Raw genomic sequence first — 25,238 nt, 5'->3', positions numbered from 1 at the left:
CCCTGGCCTTACTGTATTTCCTGTGGCACCTGCTTATGGCCAGAATACGAGGAGTCTACAGTCCCTCCTGCCTCCCCAAGTGCACAGCTCAGAGCATAAGACCTGTTAGTAAGAGCCAAAACATCTGACCCAGTGGGAGTTTTTCTATTTTATTTGACTAAAATCAGCATTAAAACAAGACAAACCTAAAGCGGTGTTGCTGAGCTGCCCAAAATATTGAGATTTTTACTTCCAAAGGGTCGATGAAGTCATAACACATATCCCTAGTTGGACATTTCGGTAGGTGTCAGTGCTTACATGGTCCCCAGGATCATCCCCCAGTTTCACAATTTCTGATGAGCTGTTGTCTTCTCTCTCATCCCTGCTCACCTCAATGGCCTTCCCAACTGCCATGAAACCTTATTAATTCTCTCGGCCCACTATCTCCTAAGAAAGAGTGAGATACAGCAGACTCACATGTGATGATTTCTCTTAAAAATTTAGAGCTTGGTCAAAAAAAAGGCAATATCTCAACTCCAAGTTTACAACTCCATTTGAAGGTGATCTTGATCTTCAGCCATTAAATTCAAGCCTTTATTAACATTTCTACATGCCTACACACCATGCCAACTCAACAACAGAACGTGCCTGGGAGGTGGACAAAGATGAAAGTAACTGTAATTCAATCCAAACTGGGCTCCTCTCCATCCAAAATACCGAAATCAAGTGATTTACTCAAACTTTTGAATTTTGTGCTTCTGGGACATGTACACAGAAGCTCTACCAACTTTTAAATGGCCTTATTTGAGTTATTCAGTTTCATTCAGTTTTGAAGGCTGGGCAAAGAAAGAAAAACTGGCAGCAATGAAAGACATCCTGACAAAGAACAAATCTTCTGCATCAGAGAGATTTTATCATTCTTGACAGTAGTTACTTTAATCTGCTACTCCGTGAATAAAAGTGCGAGGATTGAAATTGAACTGTATGGATCCATCAGATTGGGCTGAACAAAGGATATAAGGTAGAGAGGGTTGTGTAACGATAACATAAACAAATATTGGTGCCTAGGAACAGCAGGCACAGACACATTAAAATATTTAAGGTACCTTAAATATTAACTGCCTAGCAACAAGTCCCTGATTACTTCACAGAAAATATGCACTACCTGGGAAAGCAGAAATCATGGCAATCATTATTATTATACCTGTGTTTCTTTTTTACAGTAACAATTAGACACATCACTATTGTTGCGTAACACAATTGCACAGGGAATCCCTGCCTTAAATAGTTTATGCTTGACTACACTCAGAAACTATATATGACTAGGAAATTATAGGTAGGACACGTGTTATATAGAGCAGAGAAACTGGCTCTCTGCACCTCTGGGTTCGGGTTCATCCTCTGCCTCTGATTTGCACTGCAACTGTCCTAACTCACCCAAGTCCAACTCATTTTTTGATGCAGCTGTGCAATGGGCAAACGTAGTCTGAAGCTCGTTGCATGGCACTGACAAAAGAAGCGGTGCAGGCTGTGACCTTCCCTCCGTTTAGTTCATGTCGCTGCAGGTGCTGTGTGCTCCTCTCGCAGCCACCTGCGGTGCTTTCACGGAGGAGCTCGGCGCTGCTGAGCCTTCCCGTGCCGCCGTGGGCACCAGCCTCGGAGCCCAAAGGCGGAATTTCCTCCTGCAGCCCTTGTAAAACAGCTGAAAGGATTGTGATGGAAAATGGTTTCCAGTAATACTTAAACAAACTTTCTAATCTTGCATGTGTTCATTACAGCAGTGAGTAAACATGTTGGCAGGATGCTCACACTCTGTGGTGGCAGGCTCTGGTAGATGCCTACATTCCTGTGATTTTTTTAAAGCTTGCACAAGGTGTCAGGTTAATGCAGGTTTGGGGATGTTGGAAGCCTCGGGTTCCTGCAGTCCTAGCTATAAGAGACAACTCTGAAATATCCAGAATTTTAAAAGACGGGGCGCTTTCAGATTTGGGTTCCAAATGTGGTGTTACAGAACCCTACTTGCACATGGCACGCTTGAAGCTTCACATAAAACCGATAACCATGTCCAGTTTGGGACATAAATGAAGACAGTAATCCCCTGGCAGATGGGTGAGAGTTTGGTTTACAATCTGTAAACCAAAAAGAGAGCCATTAACTCTTTTCTGTGGCTCTTTCCTCCCTAAGCCCATCCTAACTCCCCTGACAGTCCTAGTCGATCAACCTCTACCTGCCTCAAAAGACATACAAGCCTACGGGCTCCGGCAAAAAAAGCCTTGCATTTTCCTAGCAGCACGGCTGGGCTGAACACTAGCAGCAGCTCCTAATTTCCTGCAGGCTTGAATCTGACACAAACCTAACTGAGGGAAAGGAGGGTAAGTGAAAGGGCAGCAACGCTGAGCGACGGTCGAGTTTCAGACAGCTTATTCTCGGTGATACTTCCTTCTGGGCTTATTTAGCAGGTTAGCATTTATGGGGCAGGCTTGAGTTTTCAATAGGAGGAAAATAATCAATGCACTACAAAATCAGGCACTATATCTATATTCTTCGACGTAAGGTTTGCAGCCTCTCATTTGGATTTGTGCTTCTATTGAATGAAGAGTGTGGAATTAACCACATCTTTATTATTTGTGAATTTGTATTGAACTTTCCTCTGATAAACCTGTACTTTATTTCTTTCTCATGTCATCCATTTTTATTTTCATCATTTTTTAAAAAAATGCACTGATGTGTAACTTACATAGGTGTTTCCAGACACCTGTCTCAGCTGAGGCAACACGAGTTTTCTACCATCCAAGCTCTTTCTTCCAGACAGTGAAATTCTCCCAGTGTCGTGTGGTGATGTTTTTGCTTTTTCCCCATAAATTCTCTGCTGGGAACTCTCCAAGAGTCCCCAGCAGTCGCTGTCAGAGCCCGATCCATCCACTTCTGATGCGGCCTCTCCTCTAACACTCCCCTCACACGGGGGCAGGAAAGCCAGGGAGTTTTTTGTGCTTAGGATTTTCCCCGGTGTATTTTCACTCTCAAGGACCGCATAGCTGAAGCTGCCTTTGTTGCCAGGAGTTGGAACAGATCCCGAACATATTTGTGTAAAGGGCAGAGGAAGAAAAGACCAGCTTTTGTACTGGTTCGCATGGCCGGTTCGGTGTGTCATTCCAGCAGGTCCCGTGCAGCAGGCAGGTCTTGGCAAAGCCAAGCTTTCAGATGTGAAATCTAAAGAACTGACGTTCCTTGGGCTTGAGCCAACAAACGCGTTTCCCACCGACTTAATTTGCTCCACGTTGCTCTGATAACGGCAAACTCCAGTCAGTGGAAGAACCTAAAGATGTCAGCATGTGATAATTTAAGATTCGTCGTGCACAGTTACCTGAAGAAAATGTTCTGGTACGGCACTGCCACGAAATCCAGCGTACGCCGAGTGACTTTACCTGGTCACAGAGCTCTCTTCCTCTGGGCCAGCCGGTCCCGCGGCATTACGGGGAGGGGATGGCGGGGTCTTCGCCCCTCCAGCCGCCCCTCGCCCTTATGTCGGTGTCCCAGCTTCACCTGTGACGTCACAGCAGCGTGACGTCGCACCGGGAGGCGAGCGGCCGCCGGTGGCCGGCAGAGGGCAACTCGCAACCGCGGATGGCTGCGGCCACCGGGGGGCACCGCAAAGCCAGGGGGAGCCACGGGCTGGGCGAGGAACCAGGAGCGGGACGGGACGGGGCGGGATAGGGTGGGATAGGGTAGGGTAGGGTAAGGTGGGATAGGATAGGGTAGGGTAGGGTAGGGTAGGGTAGGGTAGGGTAGGGTAGGAAAGTAGGGAGAGGAGAAGGGGAAGGGGAAGGGGAAGGGGAAGGGGAAGGGGAAGGGGAAGGGGAAGGGGAAGGGGAAGGGGAAGGGGAAGGGGAAGGGGAAGGAGGGGAGGGGAGGGGAGGGGAGGGGAGGGGAGGGGAGGGGAGGGGAGGGGAGGGGAGGGGAGGGGAGGGGAGGGGAGAGAAGGGAAGGGAAGGGAAGGGAAGGGAAGGGAAGGGAAGGGAAGGGAAGGGAAGGGAAGGGAAGGGAAGGGAAGAGAAGAGAAGAGAAGAGAAGAGAAGAGAAGAGAAGAGAAGAGAAGAGAAGAGAAGAGAAGAGAAGAGAAGAGAAGAGAAGAGAAGAGAAGAGAAGAGAAGAGAAGAGAAGAGAAGTAGAATAGGAGTAGCGTAGCGTAGCGTAGCGTAGAGTAGAGTAGAGTAGAGTAGAGTAGAGCAGAGCACAGCAGAGTAAAGTAGGGTAGGGTAGGGTAGGGTAGATAGTTTGATTGGAAGGGCCCTTCACAGATCACTGAGCCCAACTGCACCGGATGGTGAGCACCGCCAGGACCCAACCCGACGCGCTCCATGCCACAACTGCTAGCTCGTAGCTCACACGGCAGAAATGTGCCAGCAGTCCCACCTCCTGACAGCTTTTTACAGTACCTACTGTCAATAACTAAAAATTTCTACGAAAGAAACAAGACACCTTTTCCTGATTTCATTCATGTCCACTGTGTCCCTAAGAAATACAGGCTCTAGTTCCATCTTAGCAGTTTTATGGCATGCAAAAATCCCTTCCTGAGAGCAGCACAAGAAACAGGGGCTGGCACTGGGTCTGCATTTCCATGCCAGAGCAGGTAATCTTTATGTCAGTCTTTGTTACGGCATGTAAGCATCATTTTCTGCTCAGTACAGGTGTTGTTGGTACGAGCGTATGTCAGCAAGACATCACTGAAACCTTTCAATCCTTCAAACTACGAAACATAAGCAGGTGTTAAGCAGTTCCAGCATTTTGTATCAGAGCAATTTTTCCTGACGAGGCAAGGGGGAGCTGTGCTGTGAGGCTTCTGCAGACTAGCAGAATGCAAACTTTCAGCTCTGCTTTTTAACAAAGCGCAGCTTCAAGTCCAAGGCTGGACTACATGACCTTCAGGGGTCCTTTCCAACCCCAACTGCTATATCCACATTTTGATTTCCAAAGAACTTATTTTAAAAGAGCAAGACATTAAAATCACAATAAATTCTTCAATAAGCCTTTCTTTTTTCCAAGGTTGCTATAGCTCAAGGCCAGGCCAGGCCAGGATTCATATAAGCCACTTTTTTCCCTGAAATGGAGTGCTTGCACATCCTATTTTAAAGCATACAATGACAGTGATATATATCAGCAACAAAAGCTGCCAAGAAGTCAGAAATCATCTGACTCTGCGGGTTGCTCCAACCTTTGGATACAATAGGTGATACAGCCTTCTCTTAAATAAGTTGGGCTGTAAGCAAAGGACATTCAAGCACAGAGCAAAAATACGGCCTGTGTATAATGGAGTACTGTCTACACAAATTCATCCCATTATCGCAATGACTGGTGATTATTTTTCACTGAATTTCCCTCTCAGGAGGCAACTTTGTATGTTCTAATTTGTATTTAGCTAGTATTTTAATTATATGATTCCAACGTGCTTTCCAGTCAAAAAATACTCCAAAATATTCCCCAGGGATAACAAATGTACCTATTATCCCGGTTCACAAACGTTGGAGTAAATTATTTGCAGTATCGGTAGCTGTTGAGTGGTAAGCCGGTGGTGTTGATTCCCAGTCCTTTCCGAATCCTGTTACTACAGGCATTATACTGCTGTGACAGGGCATCGTTTTCTATTTTATCTTCCATAAGCAGAATCCAAATAAATTAAACAAAACTGAAGGATACATAGCTACATAAAATGATATATTCCAAGTGAGAATCAAATCTGTGACCACATTTAGTGTTGCTAGTGTTAAATTGCATTTGCCTGTGGATGCTGTGTTTGATTAAAAGCAGGGTAGTAGCATCTATTTTAAGATTGTTAGCAAATTTTAAATACAGAGTCTGTATTTATCTTTTTCACAACAGTTAACATTAGGGCTTGAGGCAAATCAAATCAACCAAACAGAACAATTGCATGCATAATGCACTAGCTGGGCTCAGAAACCTCATTTCAAACCATTTGTGTTGAACAGTTACTTGGGGACTTGGTCACATTTATTTTCTCTTCCTCCTTTTTTTTTTTTTCTCCGCACATTCAGAGCTATTGGTTCTGTAAAGGACTAAGCGTGGCTGAGCAGGTAAACATGGAATGACAACTTTTTGTCTTTTTTTTTTCCCATTCTGTATGTGAATTTTTTCCTTTACACAGCTTTTTTTTTTTTTTTTTTTTTTTGGTAAACTTTGGAAAAGGTTTTAAAGGATGCATGGACTACAGATGCCTAGAAAGACAGCATGAGTAGCCAGCCCAGAAAGAAATAAAACTCTTGGGAAAGAGGCACTCATTGTCCTGAAATTTGCCAGTTATACCACTGCTAAGCAGAATCTGGATGCTGAAGTTCAGTTTGCACAGTATAGACAATGAGGCAGGTTTAAATTAAATAACCTCACAAGACCTGAGGTGAGGACATGACACTAAAACCATCATTCTGAAGACTCAGAAGCCAGCGGGGAGAAGAGCAGCGGGCGAGGAGGGTAAGGTAGCATGAACGTTGCAATTTCCTGTTGACTAACCATTTGCAGTTCTGTGGTGGTGGTATACTTTGACAGGAGCCACTGCTAGTACTTTATAGGTATATGCACAAGAGAAGAAAGACGGAATCGGATGGACATGAAGGTTAAGGAAATGTGTAGATGGGTAAAGAGATTAAGATTAAATATATATATATATATGGTTGCAACGAATCATATGAAATTGTGAAAAGGAAGCGATCACATTACCTCATTCCCATCTTGCTCAACCTGTACCTAAAACCCACAAGTGGTGAATATTGCATGGCTCATATTAGTGAGCAGTCTATTCCTGTGCTTATTTATCCAAACTCTCACTTTCTGCCTAATCTAACTCATCCTTCCTGCAATTATTACTTTTTGTATTATCTGGGCTAAGAGTTGGCATTGTTTAGCCTCAAAAAAATGGCTTGGCGGAGACTTTATCAATGTGCTTAAGTGTCTGATGGGAGGCAGAAAAGAAGATGGGGGCCAGAGTCTTCACAGTGGTACCCAGTGACAGGACAGGAGGCAACGGGCACAAACCGAAATACAGGAAACTCCACATGAGGGTAAGAGAAAGCTTTTTCATTATGAGGGTGGTCAAACCCTGGCACAGCTTGCCCGGAGAGGCTGTTGAGTCTCCATCTTTGGAAATACTCAAAAGCCCACCAGACATGTTTCTGGGCAACCTGCTCTAGCTTCTCATGCTCCGAGCAGAGGGTTGGACCACCGGAGCCTTTCAACCTCCGCCAACCTATGATTCAGTGGCAGTGGTCATAGAAAACAGCTATTCTTCTCCTCTTTCCATTTTTTTGTATATTTCAAGGCTTTCCTCTTTCCCATAGATCCCTAAAGAACTGTAATTCTTCAAATCGTAAAACGTATCTCCTAAAATTCAGAATATCCTTTGACCTATTTTCAATGGATTCATACAATTCTTGAAATGATGGCATCGAATAATATAGCACCCCCATTGAGGCCTTACTAGCAGTGGAGCAAAAGGATTATTGCACAGCTGTTATGTATAATGCTCCTTTGTATTCATCTTAGCATAACTGGATTTTTTTTTCTTTTTTCCTGCTGGTTGGTTGATCCATTTGTGATCTAGAATTACCCCAGACCTCCTGATTAACCAGCTGTTCCTCAGTTTGTGTTTATACACATTATCATTCCTTTTCACAATTTTTCACTTGCCTGCCATTTCATTCATTTGGAACCATTTCTTCAACTTGGCACAGTAATCTCATAATGGAATCCTGATACTTGGTGGGCTTTCAAGCCCTCCTAGCTTGATGATTTACTAAATACACTGCTTATTCCATTATTTCAGCCATCAATAAAGACATAGACGAGTACCAAACTTGTGAGTTAATGTGACTGGTCCCCCCTTCTCCTGAGCCCTGGTAGTACAGGTAGCATAAGCAACAATAAGGAAACCATCCATACAGAGTAAGTGGTCTGATCACGTAACGCACTCCCCGCTTCTCTCTCCTCCTCTCTGGTGACAGCTTGTGGGGACACCCACTAATAGGGTGCTAAGGCCATTAGCATTATCAAGACCCAGGTGCTGGGTCACCAGGATGTGGTGATGTCCATGATGGAACAGGGAAGCACGGGGAACACCATTTATAAAATCGGGCAGCAGCAAGCCCTAAGTTGGACTTGGACTGGAGTTGCTGCTGGATGGCAAAATCCATGATCTGACACTAAGAATTCCAAAAATTCTGTGCAACTGTAAGCTATGCTTCATGCTATAAATTGTAGATAATAGGCTATACTGATTATTATTACTTTTAATGTAATAATAAGTCTCTAAATATAACCACAACCCTGTGGCCAGTCCTCATTCCGCCAAGGACCCCTAAAAGAGCCTACCTGTCCTCCATAGCGTTGGGTGACAGTTAACCAATAGCAACCACTCTACAGGAAAAATCCTAAACTGGATCATATTTCCTTATATAATGATGGGAAAATCACAAGAGGCAGGATCAAAGGTCATATTAAGTCAAGATTTACACAATCTGCCCAGGACTGCTAGACTGTCAGGTACCTGGAAGTAGATACTTTGATTTTTTTTTAATTTGATTTTTTTTTCTATTTTTGTCATGTAAGAAACAAGGCTGACTGATCTAAAATTCTCCAAGACTTCCTTCATTCCCTTTTTTAAGCCCTCGGATGGTGGTGCAGATTCTGCATTATACAGAGAGTTATAAACTTGCATTGATTTTTCCAAAGTTGGAAAACATTTGGTAAATTAGAAGCCCAAATACTTTTCCTGCCTTGTGGAGTCTCACTCATCCTCTGTTAGTTTTCAAAGATCAGTACTTACCACTCCAAGGCCATCACGTCTTCACCTGATCCTACCGGGTCGATGACATAATGTAGACTCCTGCAATGACAACACACACTTGTCATTTTTCCCTTCAATAACTGCTCAGAGATCAATCTATTTCTTCCTGCAGTGTCTATGGCAGGCCTATGGTGCCTTCATAAATAAAAGGGTGCCTTGCAATTCTTTTTGTCTTGTTTTCCCCCCAAAGAGATAATTCAGTATATGTAAGTATATATATATGCATACTGAATATAGTATATATATATATATATATAAGTATATATAGCTTCTAGGACATCTAAAAATTTTCAGGAATGGCTTTGTTTTTTTCTCAGAAACATCTTTTGGTAAAGCTGAGTCATCTGTGTAGCTACGTTATCAGTCACAGCGCTACAGCTCTCTGATGGATCACACACAGAATTAGGGTATAAAGCTGTCATAGATATGTAGTGTATATATTGCACAAATACATATATATGTTGTAGCATAATTAACATGTCAAACAAAATGAAAAGCATGTTAGTAGTTACCAGGCATTATGTGAGGCTCTGATTTCACCTTGGCTTCTTACTGGTATTTCCCTTCACGAATGACTCTAACAATACAGAACTTCCCAGATTTCTCTGAGGTACCATCTTACATATTTTTTTCTCTCTTATTATCTCCATAAAACACAGAGCTTTCATTTATCTGCAAATTATTATGATTGTAATCTCTTCCATGACTTCATTTAAAACCATTTTGCACGTATCGGTGTACTTAGGCTATAACACCTCTGCACAGTAGAGAAATATTATCTTCAGTCATGTTTGTAAAAGGAAGACAAGTAATTTATCCAGGGGTAGACAAACAGAACAAGGATTCGTATTTTCCAATTTTCAGCCCTCTTTTTCAGTCTCATGTCTATCTTCGTTCCCTAGGTTTTACAATGACCTACATATCATTGCACGAGAAGTGCAAAGGCAGCAATAAACACTTTTAGCCTGTAAATAGCAATGATCATCTATGCTAGTTATTTAAGCACAGAACATTTAATCTCTCAGGAAAATAATGTTCTTTTAATCTTCTGGTTTAGCCCGTTGATAGTCACAAGAATTGTAATTACTGGCATGGTACTTAACTTGAGCATTGCAAATTTTATACATCCCTTTTTATGCACAAACCACAGATGAAGGAAAAGCTGACAATGTTTTTTGACCTAAATCATCTCCTAGCAGCTGGAGAGATTCTGCTCTCAGGGGAAAAGGGCTCAGAGTCACCCTCAGAACTTCATACATCCCGAATCCTCTCTCACACACTGCTAGTCTCTGCAGTGTAAATGCAGCTCGACGCGGACACTGAGGTTCTGTAAACATGGGATCTGCTGGAGAACAAACAGTGGGTGCATGCGGCAATGAGGCACGCTCAGGGTTTTGCTGTGGGTTTCTATGTCTGCTAGAGTAACTACAATAGTGATGTTAAAAATAATCACCTCTTCAGCCAGCATAACGGTGCTGGCAAATCTGGTTTAGATACAGGGAGGCATGGTGGGCACCAGCGTATCCCTAAACCAGACGTGATCTGACTTGGCATTGCTTCGCAACTCATAACGAAGTGCCAAATGAAGTGCCAAATGAACGACATTGAGGGAAATCCTGACTCTAAAAAATTAAACTGCTGCTGTTCAGTAAGGGCCAGGTACGTTCACTACGACTCCGGTTACTGCTATGTGGAGCCCAGCTTCATAAACAGCATTTTAGGAGGTTGTTCAGCAGCTGCTTTAGTTCCCTGAATTCACTTCGCCATACGCTGCACAAATGCTTGTAGCTATACAGTGCAGGCACAGTACAGGAATAGAAACATACAGCTGGGAAGGAGGAAATGGTTATTTAGGCTGGCTTGAGCAGTGCTGGCGAATGTCACAGGATGTCAAATATTGCCCTGAAACGTTCCTCTGGAACAGCAACTTCCAAGAAACCACTTAAGAAATTGATTCAAATTGTCTAAATGGTATCAGATAAAAAATGAACTTCTTTTTCTCTGAAAGACATTATGTTCCAGAGATCCTAAAAGCCTACTTTTTATCCTTTCTAAAAGGAAAAGTCTTGGTTTTTGTTTTGTTTTGTTTTGTTTCTTAATGTGAACTATTTTGCTTTTAAAAAGCAACCTAAGTTTAAGAGTAAAAAAGGAGGTAAACTCTTCTAAAGGGTAATAAGCCTTTTAATTTGCTGTCAGACTATTTTAAAATCTTACTTACTGAATATCTCTCCAATGAGGTGCTAACAGGTTTCCGTCCTATCTTTTATTAAATTTATTTTGCTGACACAGTGTGAGCAAAACTTTATTGTGTCAGCAAAAATTTATTTTCCAAGACACCGAGTTTAATACTGTTTCACAAATAGAAGCGCGAGCAAGATAGTATTGTCTTTGAAACATTTCCATACAAGCCTAAATTCTGACCTCATCTCACCCTAATATAAATGCCTGGTTGTGAGAAAGCCGGTTTTAGAAATACCTACACTGAACGTTTCTTTTATCAAAGGGCAGGTTTATGTAGGTCTAGAAAGGAAAGTTTCTTGTACAATAAATGTGCAAAAGCCCCCACTTGGGGAAAATGAGTCTGTTGTGTGGATTTCTTTGATGCTTTCTGAAAAATGGGATTAATGCTTAAGCAGCCCTTAATAAATGAAAAGACTAAACTGGGCCTGCGCAGTAAAAAATATAATTTATTTAGTGAAGGGTTTTCTGCGTCTGAAATAGTCTACGCTGTACACTTGCAAAACTACCAGAAAAAAACTATGCCTACGTGATCAGACTGGGAAAAACAAGTGGAATCTGCTGTAAACTAGCTGTGGATTTTATTACAAGGCTGGTGAAGATTGGCGGTCATTTACCTCGGAGAAACTAAGAATTATACGTAATCTTGATATACTATAAATAGTATTTTAACTTATGAAGGTGGACCAACGACACAAAAAACAATCTTTCCATGTGTGACTGCACTTGCTTGGTAGACAAGTGAAATCTGCAAGTGAAATCTGTAATTGTAGAATAAAATAAAACAACGTAATTGTAGGCAGTCAAAGCATTCCCATTTACTTTTGCAAATGGTCTCACTGATTTGATCTTAACAGAAAATGCAACACAGGGAAGTCAATATATTACCCATAGGGCACATGGCACGTTGCAGATGTTAACCACATGCACACTGTTTTGAATAGAAAATTGTATTGTTTTCCTACGTGCTCAGTGGAGTCAATGGAAATGTTCCCATTGGCAAATAAGATGTTTCCATGGGAAAGGAGGAAATGCCAGAGTCCCTCTGCCTCTAGAGATAACAACTACAGCTGCCATATGAAAAAGTTATTCCAGTGGAAAAAAAAAAAGTTAAAAATAAATTCAGGCAAAAATTCTTACGGTGAGCTGCTTTCCCTGGTTTTGAGAAAGTTTTCAATTTGTTGCCAAAAGGTAACATTCATGCCAGTGGTTTTGTATTTTTCTGTTGTAAAACAAAATATAAGCATTTTTTCAGAATATTTAATATTAAAAAGACTTTTACAGGTATCTCTGAAGTGTTCTGGTGCCGACTGTTGGCCGTCACAAACCTCTTTTTATCTGCTTTATTGCCAGTCAGAAGAGCCTGCTGCTACTTCTGTTCTGAGGAGGTTCCTTTCCAGAGCAGGCTTTCAGAGCATCTGTTTAATGCCTAATACAACCCATCTAAAAGTCCATAGAAGGCACTTCAAAAATATTTCAGTTGGGAAGTCACTCGAGCCCTTCCTGCATCACAGCTCATTGACCATGTCCCACAGCTGGGGGACTGCTGCCATATCAGGTTAGTAAATATCTGATTAAGGATTAGGTAAATTAAAGAATTTGATTGGAATATTGTAGAAGCCCTCATCCACAGACGTGATTGAAGATAGTAAATCATCGTGGATTTATTATTCGTATTTCTCTATTAGTGGGAACACATTCAAGCCATCTGAGTTGCAGAAAGAGGCAAACCAGTCTGTCTTGTCTGCAAATAACCAACCTGCAAGAAAACCAGCAGGCATAACAGGAGGCCACCTGGACTGAACAGGGAACGCTCCCATGCAAAAAAGGAGCATATGGAAAACCTAAGTGCGTATGGACTACCAAGGAGGAATACAGATGCATCGCCTGGGCACACTAGGAGGGAAATAGGAAGGACAAAGCACAGCTAGATTAAAAACTGGCAAGGGGTATGATGAAGAAAGGCTTCTATATCTACTTTGGCATCAAGAAGATGACCAAAGTTAGGTAGGAAGAGGACTGACATAGGGACTACTTAAATAAGCTGACATGCAAGTCTGTGGGAACTGTTGGGATGCATCCTGAAGCGCTGAGGGACCTGGCTGATGTCACTGAAGGACTGCTTTTTATCATCTTCATCACAGCACTTGACAGTTCTGTAAACTACTAGACTGAATATACCTTAAATAAATCATAGGGTGGCAAAAACTACTTCCACTCCTTGTCGGATAGCTAAACAAGTGATGGCTCAACTTGTCACTCCAAAGCGAAGCAGTAAATGTCCGTACCACAAAACTTCCACCAACTGCACCTGTGAGCTGGTATCTCTGATAGCAAAGGAGGCACGAGCTGAATATGACAGTATAATACTGGTAAACAGAATTGCTTCAAATATGTTATAGGCATACTGACTGCCGAAGACGATTTTTCTGATGCTCATCTGGAAGCTACCAGAGCACGAAAGTCTCTCCAAACAAACAAAAATATTCCACCATTTCTTAATCACAGGCATTCATAAATAAAAATCCTCACGTTCTCTTACACAGTTGTTTCTGAAACTGATGGCATTAACCTCAGGAAGAGCTGTGTATTTATCCAACCTACCCAGTCAATTGTACTTGCAGGTACGGACTGTCACTAAATCAGATCACTTCCCATTAATCAACATTTAAATTTGAAATCAAGCTGTGGGCAATCAGGTAATAGTGAGAGTGAGAGTGCATGACTAATGCCTGTGCATTTCCTTCCTGTTAGCTATTGTCAATGAATTGCAAAAACGCAAAGTTCCTTCTCCTTTTTCTTTTTTTTCTCACTAGCTGAGGCTCACGAGCTTATGAAAACACTGTCCAGCTGCGAATCTAAGGAAACCGCATTGAATGTAAACAGAAAACTACCCAAGGGAAAAAAAAAACCCTGATCAAAGGGTGAACAAGGGCAAAGCAAAGTCCGTCCTTGAATTCCTGCAAGGAGCTCTGAATTATTTTAATGGCAACCCTACGCACTGCACTACAACACTGAACTGCCTGGAAAATGCACGCAGAACGGAGATGCTGCTGCAAACGGCAGTGAAAAATGTCCAGCACATGATAGTGCAGACTGCACAGAAATGGAGAAAAGAGATGGGAGCAAATCCCATCAAGGTATTTAGTTCCCAGTCTTAAACCAGGAAAGTTCTGAATCCTGTGCTCATGTTAAAAGGCGGTAATGTCTCATTAAATATAATTTAATTTCTACATATAAAGTCAAGCATACAGTAAATGCTTTTGCAGACTGGATGTTCAGCACCCTCCAAAATCAAGTGCTTGCCTGGGTCTTGAATGTGAAGGTGCAAGAAGGAGATTTCTCATTTCTGAATGTCCTTCAGTCACGTGTTTTGTAGCATAACAGATAGACATATCCGATTTATACGCTAGTGGAGAAATGTTGTGTCAGAGAGAAATCAGCCTTTTCAGAGCAGAGTTCTGAAACAAAGCTGTTCGATGCGAGGGAGTTGAACACTAGTTGGTGTAGCTGTGTGTATTGTGCTGTGACAAATACCAAGTCCAGTTCAACTCTAACTGACCGGGTGGAGTCCACAGCAGGGGGCAGGACGTCTTTCTTCCTGTCATTTAAAAACTAAAAAAAAAAGGAAAGGAAGGAATGGTGGCACTGAATAAGGCGTCTACTTGCACTGCCTAGAAGACAACGACAAATATTTCAGGTAGACAGGTGTGTACAATTGACAGCTAAAAGAGAATTTTCTACCTGCTGAGAGTTAATTTCCCAAATACCTGCCTCATCACCTGTCTGAGTGAATCTGGGCCACCAACCATTCTCAAATTTCTTTTTTCCTTAAGGCATCACACATTTCTCTGTGAAGCAGGGAGCGCTGGCAATGCTGCAGCTACTGCTGCCTGGGACTCATTAACAGAAGCACCTGCTCTGCCCTGCTCGTGTGCCAGGCAGGGACGTGAGAGAGAAGAGCAAAACTCAAGAATCTCTTTTAGTTGTCAATTGCCAGCTTCTTTGCAGGGTCACAGAGTGACTTCTCTCCAGCAGTAGGTTTCTACTGAGCAGAGCATCTGAAAAACCTCAGGGTCTTGCTGCTCCTCACCCTTTCCTCTTAAAGTGAAGGCTTAAAGTGAAGGCTGCTCCTCACCCTCTCCTCAGCTAAATGTGAAAGACACAGCTTTCTTTGCAGAGCAGGAACTTTCACTTAGAGACACAAACTCTGTCCCAGTGCAGTCTATTTATTCAACTTGCAGTTTTACAGTACTTTCTCTTCCTGAGCTCGGCTTCGTTTTATTGCCCTATAAATGTTTCTCATTTACAAGTAAGGAAACAGCACGATGGTGTTCTGCTAGGAGAGCTGCCTGCATCCGTCTGTTGCTAAGAGTCTTTCTGTGTCTGCTTGTCTTCCTCCCCTTCCTAATTGTTTTTATCTATTTATCTCCTTGACGTACATTTCAACTCTAATCAGCAACTAAAAACTCATGCCTGATGTTTATGACATTCTTTCTTTCTGTGCTCTGATTCAGTTCAGATTTTGCTGTACTTAACACATTTTTTCCCAATCCTTATCCTAATTTTTCCTATTTGAAGGAAGTATTTCTTTTTAAAGAAATGTTATACAGAACCAGTAATGCTCCCTAAACCCTGCCTGCTTGCATCATTCAAGCAGTATAAAATGTCAGATCCTGGCAATCATCGGTCAGGTTAAAGACTGCCTGCAGAAAGCCAGAAGAGCTGACTTTTTTCACCAGCTACTGCCTTCTCCCAGGACTTTAAAAAGTGCCTCAGGATAGAGATGCATAGCAGACTGATAAGAAGGTACCCGAAGCCCATGTTCCTAACAAGATATCCTTGAGATGCAAGTTTCAGTAGCTACTGTGTTAAGGCTGATGCCAGAATAGGTACAGAAAATAAAGAGATGTACCTTTCCTTTTGAAACTCCCATTCACTTGACGTTAACAGCAGAAAAGATTTGGTAACCATCTAAAAACCTTCTGCGTGGTCCGGCTGCCAATACTGTTCAGGCATCAGAAATACTTTTCTTCTGTCCCAAACCTGCTCACAGCTCTTCTGGCCTCACACCCCAAGTGTACCCCTATTCAGCGAGACAAGAAAGAACGGGAAGAACGTAAGGCAGGAGTTAGTCCATGAATGCAGACACTACAGGCAACAGAGAGAGAGAACAGGAGAGAAGAACAGGAAAAGGGAAAAAGAGAGGAAGAATTTGGAAAAATGAAAGAATGACCAAGAAAATAAGACAGAGAAAAATTCAGCAGGAGCAAATAAAGGGAAACTAAGAAATTATCTTTTTTTCAGAAATATTCAGCAGCTGTAGGTTGTTTTTGTAATGATAAACACTGTATAAAACATTTCACCATCGAGAAATTAGAGTATTTATTAAATAAGGTGAGCAGAGGAGAGAAAGCGAAATGCATGGGAAAGAACAGAGGAAATGGTTTTGGGGGGCAAAGGAAGAATCCCACTGAAACATAAAGCCCTAATCTCTTTTGAATACAGATCTTCTCTGTTTTCCCTACGAATAATTCTTAAGTGAGTATCTTTCACATTTAATTTATACAAAGGCATTTTTAATCTAAGAGCCTGACACCCTTTCTCATCTCTGCTTCTCCTATTTTAACTTGCAGGGCAGAGGCTTTATTAGCTTTAATGCATTGTGGAAAGGTCAAAACTAAATTTCAGGTCACTAATGCTGTCTGGTACAGCTGAACATGCAGTCTCATCCGGACCATTTGTTAAGCAGCAAAATTTATCAGAAGTCAAATGTTTTCAGTAGCCCTGCAGTTGCAGAGACCAAAGCCGTATGTACGCATTTCCTCAGAAAGCTTCCGTCACGAATATGACTTTTTTGTTTCAAAATTTGTAAACAGTCCCAGAGAGTGAAAACTTATTTTTATTTTTGTTTATGCTGGGCCTTTTTTCTTCCCAGACAGTAAAGAATCTTCTATAGAAAGTTGTCTATGAAGAGCAGTCAATATGCCCATTTTAAAATTTATCCTCATGAATATAGCATTAACTAATATCAATACTGCAATACGGAGGAAAATTATGTCTGTTAAACAAGCTACCAGAGCTGCACTGGGAAAAAGGCTAGTCATGAGAGACTAGAGATCACATCTGTCACTTGTAAAAGGACTGCATGTTGTTATATCCACTGCCAAAATTATCTGCTTCCCATGTGTTACACTAATAATTCTGCATCTTGGCTTCATTTTCCTAAGGTCAATGAAAGATGAGTGGAAGTTTCATACATGTCTGTAGAACCATGGCCTGTCGATGCTGGGTGAAGCAGAGGTCAATTTGACTAATATTATTTAAGTCATTTGCCACTCAAGCTAGACAGGACCTAGGACAACTATTGCTGAAGTTGTTTTATAGGGAAAACAAACAAAAAACCGAAGTAAACAGCTGTAATAGTGCCAGCATGAACTACAGAAGAAAAATACTCACATATAAATGGAAAAATAAATTTTTCTTCACAGAATACCACGTACATTGTTCTTCTGGATATACATTCTTTGCCTACAGGATTACTCTGTAGCTTTCCATAAAATACTTTTAAAGGTATTGTAGGAATTACTAGAACATCCTTGTTGGTGTAACTTTTTTCAATGCTGGCTTATTTATAAATGTATATGCAAAGGACTTAAATAATACCTAACACTTGGCATTAGATCGTTTTGTGGAGCTTAGAAAAGGCCCATCTCTTCCTTCCAGCAACTTTCTACTGTCTACAATGATGAACCAAACAAGCTAGTGAGCTTGATCCCTCCTGCCTGTCTTCCTTGCGTGACATAAAACATAGATCTATTTTTTATATTTCTGTTGGAACGTCAAGATTGTTTCAGAAAGCTTCAAGAAAAACCTTCATCTTCATGACATTCATTTTGATTTGATTGCAATGTTACTAAATTAGTTCTGAAACAATTTCTCCTCATGCTAGATACTGACACTGCAGACAGCAAAGGACAGTCCAAAGAATCAGTGCATCAACAGAATTCCCTCTGACTTACAAGGTATCAGTGAAGAAAATTGATGGGATGGAGGATGAAAGCAAAACGGAATACACTGAAGAGCTTTAAGTCTCTGCTTCGGTCTATTTATTACAAAGTGATTCAGTAGATTGCTTAACAAGGATGGATTTAAGTATACAATAACTGTTAAGCAAATGTTGAACTGGAATTGACAATTAACTACTTAGTTAATTGTAAAAGCTCATGTTCCGTACTTGAAATGTCTCTGAAATTTCAAGCTCACAAAGTCCTACAAAAATGCTGTCTTCAGCATTTTGTGTTTGTCATTTTCCTGGTGTGTTCGATAGCTATGTACCAGCAAGAGTTTAGAAAATTGTATGTGAATAATCTTTAATGACGTTATTAGACACACAATTAACTCTTTAAACATATAAGCACTTTTACTATTTTTTTTTCATCCAAAGAACCGAATGATTTTATTACCTTGCTTTCAGATTCCTTTTTGCAGTAAAAAAAACCCTCTTCAAGGATTCATATTGGTGTAACACTGAAATAAAAAATAATAATAATAATAAAAAATCTACATCTTCTAAACACTGTGAAACACCAATTAATCTGAACAATAATCCTTCGCAAAAATTACAGTAGAGCAAATAAGATGTGAACACAAAATACTACTTTTTATACAAAGGATAGCATAGCTTCTTTTGCTGTGTACTTTTAGAGTCTAATGAAACAACAGGAAAGTAGTGCACCGTAGTGAATGTGAAAGCCATACCATCAGTCCCCTTGGATATGGGCATGTACAGCAATACTGAGAGAAAGCTTTGATTGCTTGTGTTTACTTAAATGCAGTTTTAAACATACTCCCTCAAAGGATGTCTTTTAATATCAGACCTATGCAAAAATCCATCCCTTCACTGCCTTTCTGTGTACGTTTGATAGGCCTTTGACAGTAGACGACATTGTGCTTAGCATAGAATCACAGCGTCATTAAGGTTTTAAAAGCCCTCCAAGATCATCTGGTCCAACCATCCCCTTATTACCAATATCACCCACTAAATCATGTCCCCAAGCGCCACGTCCAACCTCTCCTTGAACATCCCAGGGACGGTGACGCCACCACCACCCTGGGCACCCCATCCCAATGCCTGACTGCTCTTTCTGAGGAGAAATGTCTCCTCGTTTTCAACCTGAACCTCCCCTGGCGCAACTTGAGGCCATTCCCTCTAGTCCTATCACTAGTTACCTGTGGGAACAGGCCTACCCCCAGCTCCCCACATCTTCCTTTCAGGTAGCTGTAGAGAGCAATGAGGTCTCCCCTGAGCCTCCTCTTCTCCAGACCAAACACCCCCAGTTCCCTCAGCCGCTCCTCACAGGACTTGTGCTCCAGGCCCTTCACCAGCTTTGTGGCCCTCCTCTGGACACACTCCAGGGCCTCCATGTCCTTTTAGTGAGGGGCCCAAAGCTGAACACAGCACTCGAGGTGCGGCCTCACCAGAGCAGAGCACAGGGGGACGATCACCTCCCTGCTCCTGCTGGCTGCACCATCCCTGACACAGCCAGGATGCCGTTGGCCTTCTTGGCCACCTGGGCACACTGCCGGCTCATGTTCAGGCGAGCACTGAGTGACACGCCCAGGTTCTTTTCCTCTGCACAGCTTTCCAGCCACTCTGCCCCAAGCCTGTAGCACTGCACAGGGTTGTTGTGACCAAAGCGCAGGACCCGACACTTAGCCATGTTGAACCTCATCCCCTGGGCCTCAGCCCATCGATCCAACCTGACCAGGTCCCTCTGCAGGGCCTTCCTACCCTCTGGCACATCAGCAACTGGCTAAAGTTGCACCAGGGGAGGTTTAGGTTGGATATTAGGAAGAACTTCTTTACTGAAAGGGTTGTTAGGCATTGGAATGGGCTGCCCAGGGAAGTGGTTGAGTCACCATCCCTGGAGGTCTTTAAGAGATGTTTAGACGTTGAGCTTAGCGATATGGTTTAGTGGAGGGCTTGTTAGTGTTAGGTCAGGGGTTGGACTAGGTGATCTTGGAGGTCTCTTCCAACCTAGATGATTCTGTGATTCTGTGAACACTTCCTTCCAGCTTGCTGTTGTATGCAAATTTACTGAGGGGGCACTCAATTCCCTCATCCAAGTCATCAGTAAAGATATCAAAATGGGAACATTAAGAAGAAAACATTTCAAAAGAGATCTGTTTACGAAAATGCTGAGAAGCCATTTAAACTCGTCTCTTGCCTAGTACCTGCTGGCATGGCCTGACAGACTGGCATGACTCTGCCCTGACATGGATGCCACACACAGGAATGTGGCAGGCCAGCACTGCGCTGGAAGCTGCGGGGCAGTCACCAAGCTCAGCATTTTCAGTCAGGATCTGAAGCCAAGAAAGGGAAGGAAGGGTGGGTGTCCTTTGCATACCCGCCCTGTGTCCTTTGCATACCTGCCCTGGGGAAAACATGAGCAGATGCTAGCATCTATTACCAAAGCAAGCAGAGTCCAGTTCCCCTCATGGGGTTCCTGCGTTAGTCACATGTACTTAGGAAGGACAAGAACGTGGATCAGAGGTCTGATGTGATATTTAAAAGAAAAATCTTAAACTGTACACAGAATTATATAAAGCCTTGGAAAGGGAATAACCGTCCTAGCGACATTTAAGAAAATCAATCATTAAGAAGGGTGGACAGTGACAAAAGATGAGAAAATCTCTTTTCCAGTCCTACATACAACTGCTTACATGGGACATGACTTAATTTTCAGGACAAAATTTAACTTTCACGACAAAATTTAGTTTTCAGGACATAGCGAAGCCAACGAGCCCAGCCGTGCCCCACTGGCTGGGTGCGTGGTGGGATGTTTTTTGTGGAGACCTCTTTGTACTGGGGTCCCCGGCTCCTGGGAGGGAAGAAGGGAAGGAGGGGAACCCCTGAGGCAGGGAGGCTGTGGTGCTGAGGGGCTGTGGTGCTGAGGGGCTGAGGGGCTGTGGGGCGGGTAGGGCCCCGCGCTGCTCCTTTAAGGGCTCGGGGGCGGGGCCGGCGGGCGGGGTCACGTGCGGCGCGGAGGCCGGAACCCAGGGAGCGCCCCGAGCCCGGGCGGCGCCGGGACCCCGAGGGCTTAGAGGGAGCGGGGGGGGGGCAGCGCGCGCGCGCGCGCGGCCGTGCGCGTCCCCGCGGCCGTGCCCGCGCTCGCGTCGGGAGCGCGCCTCCCCCGCCCCTCCGCCGCTGCGCGCCCGCAGGCAGGAGGCAGGCAGGGAGCCGGGAGGGCGGCGGCGGGATGGAGCTGTTCCAAGCCCAGGACCACTACATCCTGCAGAGCGGCGAGCGGGCGCTCTGGTGCAGCCGCAGGGACGGCGGCCTGCAGCTGAGGGCCGGTGAGGGAAAATGGCAGCGGCGGGGGGCGGCTCGAAATGGCGGGCGGGGGGGGGGGTCCTGAGGGGAAGGGGGTACTGAGGGGGGGGGTCCTGAGAGAAGAGGGGGGCCCCTGGGTTTCTGAGGGGGGTCCTGAGGGGAGAGGGGGGGTCCCCCGGGTCCCTGAGGGGGAGTCCTGAGGGAGGGGGGGTCTCTGAGGGGAGAGGGGGGTCCCCGTGTCCCTGAGGGGGCCCCCGTGTCCCTGAGGAGCGCAGCTGAAGGGTTCCAGGGGAATGTATCCTAAACAGCTGGGTATCTCGCGTATGGCACGTTACGCAGCTGTTACTTACAGCTTTCCAAAAGTGGGGTTTGTGTTAGGCAGAAAAAGCCCCATAAACACGTATAGGACCAGCGCTGGGTGAGTACAGCTTGCTCCGTGAGCCTTAAAAGGCTGGGGTGAGCTCCGGGTTAGCAGCGGCTCTCAGATGTTTATCGACAGACCTGTTTTTCACACTGGTCCGTCCCGTGTCGTGTCCTCACGCTTCAGTCATGGTGCTTTTGTCTTTTCAGTGCTGTTCGTTTGCGTCTCTTAGGTAATATTGCAGTCTGTCTGATGTAACGTGACGTCTCGCTCCTCGTTTCAGGTTGGAGGTCTGGCAGCGCTAAGCGGATAAATCACCTCACAAAATACCTCATGTTCAGCTAGCGAGCAGTGTTGCTGGTCAAGGAAATGCGTGTTTTCACACAAACTCAGTCTTAGATTTGCTGTATTATAACAGGCATAAAAGCTCTTATTCTACCCAGAGTAACAAAAGCACAGACTTGCGGACTGGTTCTGGAGGCTGCTGTTTGAAAGCTTGGTTTAAAAGCATCAGTCGCTTGTTTTCATGCAGCTGCTGCTGTGATTTCCTGGAGCCCATCGGCTTTGTGGAGGCTTTGCCAGGGCTCAGCAGTCTGTCTGCGCGCTCTTCGGCAGGGCTTTGTCTGTAGTGGGACTCTGCGCTTCCGAATAAATGCGATGCCTGTTGTGCATGACCCGCCGATTAATGAAAAGTAACCTGATAGTTAAGTCTCCTGGTCTGCTTGACGTTCTTGCTAGTCACTCTTTCCTATTTCACAGGATTTTTAGTTTTGTTTTTCCAACTCTGTGGCTCCGGATGGTCTTATTGAAAACGGGTTGCAGTAGGGTGAAATAGAATGCCTTACCGGGTAGGCTGAAAGTAAACCTGAGAAGGGAACGCTTTGATCACAAACTGATTTTCTTGGGTCAGTAACTCTTCTGTATGTTAAGGCAAAGTTGGATATCTCCAAACTGGATAGTTTTATTACATCGGACCAATTGTAATCAAGGCCACTGAGCGGAAGTGAGTAAATAGATTGCTGTGTGATGAGTCACTGCTGAATTAAAAAAAACAAAGTCATAACTTGTATCTGTTGACATGTTGAATAGTCTATCAAAAGGCTATGATCTAACTATGTCTCTACCAGTTTTTGGAAGCCTTGACTTAATTCTGAGCAGAATTTTGGGGACAGAGTAAATCATTACGCATCTGTGGGTTGAAACGGGCAGTACTGGCAAACCTTGCGAAGTATTGCTTTATATGACAGGCCTAAGTGTAAGGAGCTGCAACTGAGCTTTATAACGCTCTCCTCCCTCAACCATAAGGACACGTTCAGAAACTTGCTAATCTCGAAAACTGTATTTGTGACTTCTGTGAATTGTGGCAAGAATTTGAATTAAAAAAACCACCACCACCACCACCAACAAAACAGTGAACTTGTAATATTTGCTGTAAACAAAGTCTGAGGCTGGCCAAGGTCATGCGTGTGTTTACGTGATGTCTCTCTCTGTTGGTGTTTTTTCTGTGAAGTGAAAGTGGTAGTTGAGTCACCTGCAGGCAATCTGAATCCTTTTGGCATCACAGATTGTTGGGGGTTTTGATGTTCGCAGCGTACCTTTTTCAGTGTGGTAGAAAAATGTTGTTTAACCCTGCTGTAAGCACCTCGCGTCAGATCTTGATCTGGAGTTTGTTCACGCATAGCTTACCCTGTTTATGCTCTGCTCGGCTGCTCTAGGCCAGCAGTTGTATGGAGATTACAGCATGGTTTTATTGCTGTCACGGGTGTAATTTATATCTGCGTGTGTATATATAAAAGAACAAAAGTAGTTAAGGCGCTGAATTCTTCTGTCACTAGAAAAAGGACAGACTCTCCTGCTGAGTGAAAACTTCACTTCTCGCTGTGTTGGCCTTGACAATCAATACCTTGTGCAGTGGTGCCAGACTAAACGAGACTGGGAGGGAGCAGTTTCAGAAAGCAGGGCAGCGATGCTGTCCTCTCCACCCTGCCCAGCCTTCTTCCCAGCCCTGCAGGAGAAACAACCACCACAAGTTTCTGAGCACTGCTCAGACAGGTATTCTTCGGACCCAGCTTTTGGGCACTGCGCGCTCAGATTCCATGACCTGCTTGTAAGAGGGAGGCGGTGATAAGATGTCTCACCTCTGGAGCTTAACTAGGGGCAAACGAGCGTTCATGTATTATTAAATGCGTTAGGGAATTAGTGTTACCGTGTTGGTTTTCAGCTGTTGGAAATGGTTGTGAATGGCTGGTTCAGCAACCGAAGCGATACCTCTCTCTAGATACAATACATATTTTTTTTTAAAAAAAAAAAAAAGCTTACATATCTTTTATATCTTTACACATCTTTTTCTCTAATGAGAGGCTCGTTACCAAACAGTATTTTTCAGAGTATTGAGGAAGAGATGTCAGGTTGGGTGTCTTCATCTGATAGCGTGAAATCTGAACTGAGTCACAAGTTATAATGCCACCTAACGTTCCAGCTCTGTGTGCTTGCCCTACTCCTCAATGGCATTACAGAGTCATGGAAAAGTTACTCGTCGGAATCCCTGATATTCTTCTCCTCCAGTCAAAAATCATGAAGAAAATTCCTTTGTTTGACGTCCAGTGCTTGTAAGTGCTCAGGTGAAGGCGTTGAGGACAGAAGCCCACATTTGCTTTGTGTGAGGAGTGCTGCCCTGATCCCAGGGGATTTATCAGCAGGTTTAAGGCCACAGAAGGGTCCTGAGCATCTCCGAGTGGTCCATGTGTTAAATCTCGCTGCTGAATTAAGTATGTCCCACAAAAGTGACTTGCTGAGGTAGTGTGCCTTAGAAATGGCCTGTCTATTCTGGAAACTATTCCATGCCAGAGACTTGCAGCTTTAGAGAAGTTCTCTCTGTTTTACAAGCTACTTCCTATGGGACCTCAAGCTGTTTTTTTCTGACACTTTAGTTTCAGCCGTAGCAGTTACGGGGCTGTTTCTCACCAGTGCCTGCTCATGCTGTTTGGTCTCCTTCCTTAGCTGTCAGCACAACACACTTGTGATACATGTGACAAACCAGATATCAAACTGATCTGTGTTAAATGCAACCCAGCAAAAAAGGGTGCTCAAAACCAGTGAGCAGTTAGTTCCCTGTTGCTGCTTGTTCCTTCCTACAGAAGCGAGCAGGGACTAGAGGAGAGCTGTGGGCTGCTGCATGTCCTTTATCTACTCAAATGCATGAGTTAAAGAGTTTTGTACCTTCTGCCTGTGAGGTGAGATCTTCAAATGTATTTACCAGAGGTTTTTTTTCTACTTTCCTTAAATAAGATTTACTTTGTAATTTCACCCACTTTTTTTTTCTTTTTTTTTTTTTTTTTAAATGGATCATAGTCAAACAAACCCTGGGACTTAACTGGGTTGATAGTACGCCACATGCTAACCTAGTTAGAAATAAATGTTGAGGTGAAGAAATAAATGTTGAGGTGAGGCGTTTCTGGTTCAGTTTCCTGTTG

General features: G+C 43.5%; 1 protein-coding gene and 1 long non-coding RNA gene across 3 annotated transcripts in view; one reads left to right on the top strand and one right to left on the bottom strand.

The window, feature by feature from the left end:
* Window positions 1-1,235: 1,235 nt before the first annotated feature.
* LOC118248728 (uncharacterized) lies at window positions 1,236-23,238 on the bottom strand. Of its 2 annotated transcripts, XR_004778848.2 has the most exons (5): window positions 21,906-23,238; window positions 18,535-18,598; window positions 15,984-16,154; window positions 8,810-8,869; window positions 1,236-3,295 (listed from the first exon to the last, which is right to left on the bottom strand). It is a non-coding gene; the product is annotated as an uncharacterized LOC118248728 (long non-coding RNA). The 2 variants fall into 2 exon arrangements; XR_004778849.2 differs by lacking the exon at window positions 15,984-16,154 and having other exon boundaries at window positions 21,755-23,238.
* The window catches only part of INPP5F (inositol polyphosphate-5-phosphatase F), a 39,985-nt gene continuing 35,950 nt past the window's right edge, over window positions 21,204-25,238 (top strand). The window contains exon 1 of the mRNA XM_035547926.2: window positions 21,204-21,427. Within this exon, the coding sequence (XP_035403819.1) occupies window positions 21,331-21,427 (97 nt within the window). The 5' untranslated portion in view covers window positions 21,204-21,330. The remainder of the gene's footprint in view (window positions 21,428-25,238) is intronic.

This window comes from Cygnus atratus, chromosome 7, assembly GCF_013377495.2.
Source record: "Cygnus atratus isolate AKBS03 ecotype Queensland, Australia chromosome 7, CAtr_DNAZoo_HiC_assembly, whole genome shotgun sequence".
Taxonomy (NCBI): domain Eukaryota; kingdom Metazoa; phylum Chordata; class Aves; order Anseriformes; family Anatidae; genus Cygnus; species Cygnus atratus.
The sequence above is the reverse complement of the archived record's forward strand: the minus strand, read 5'-3'. Positions and strand labels throughout refer to the sequence as shown.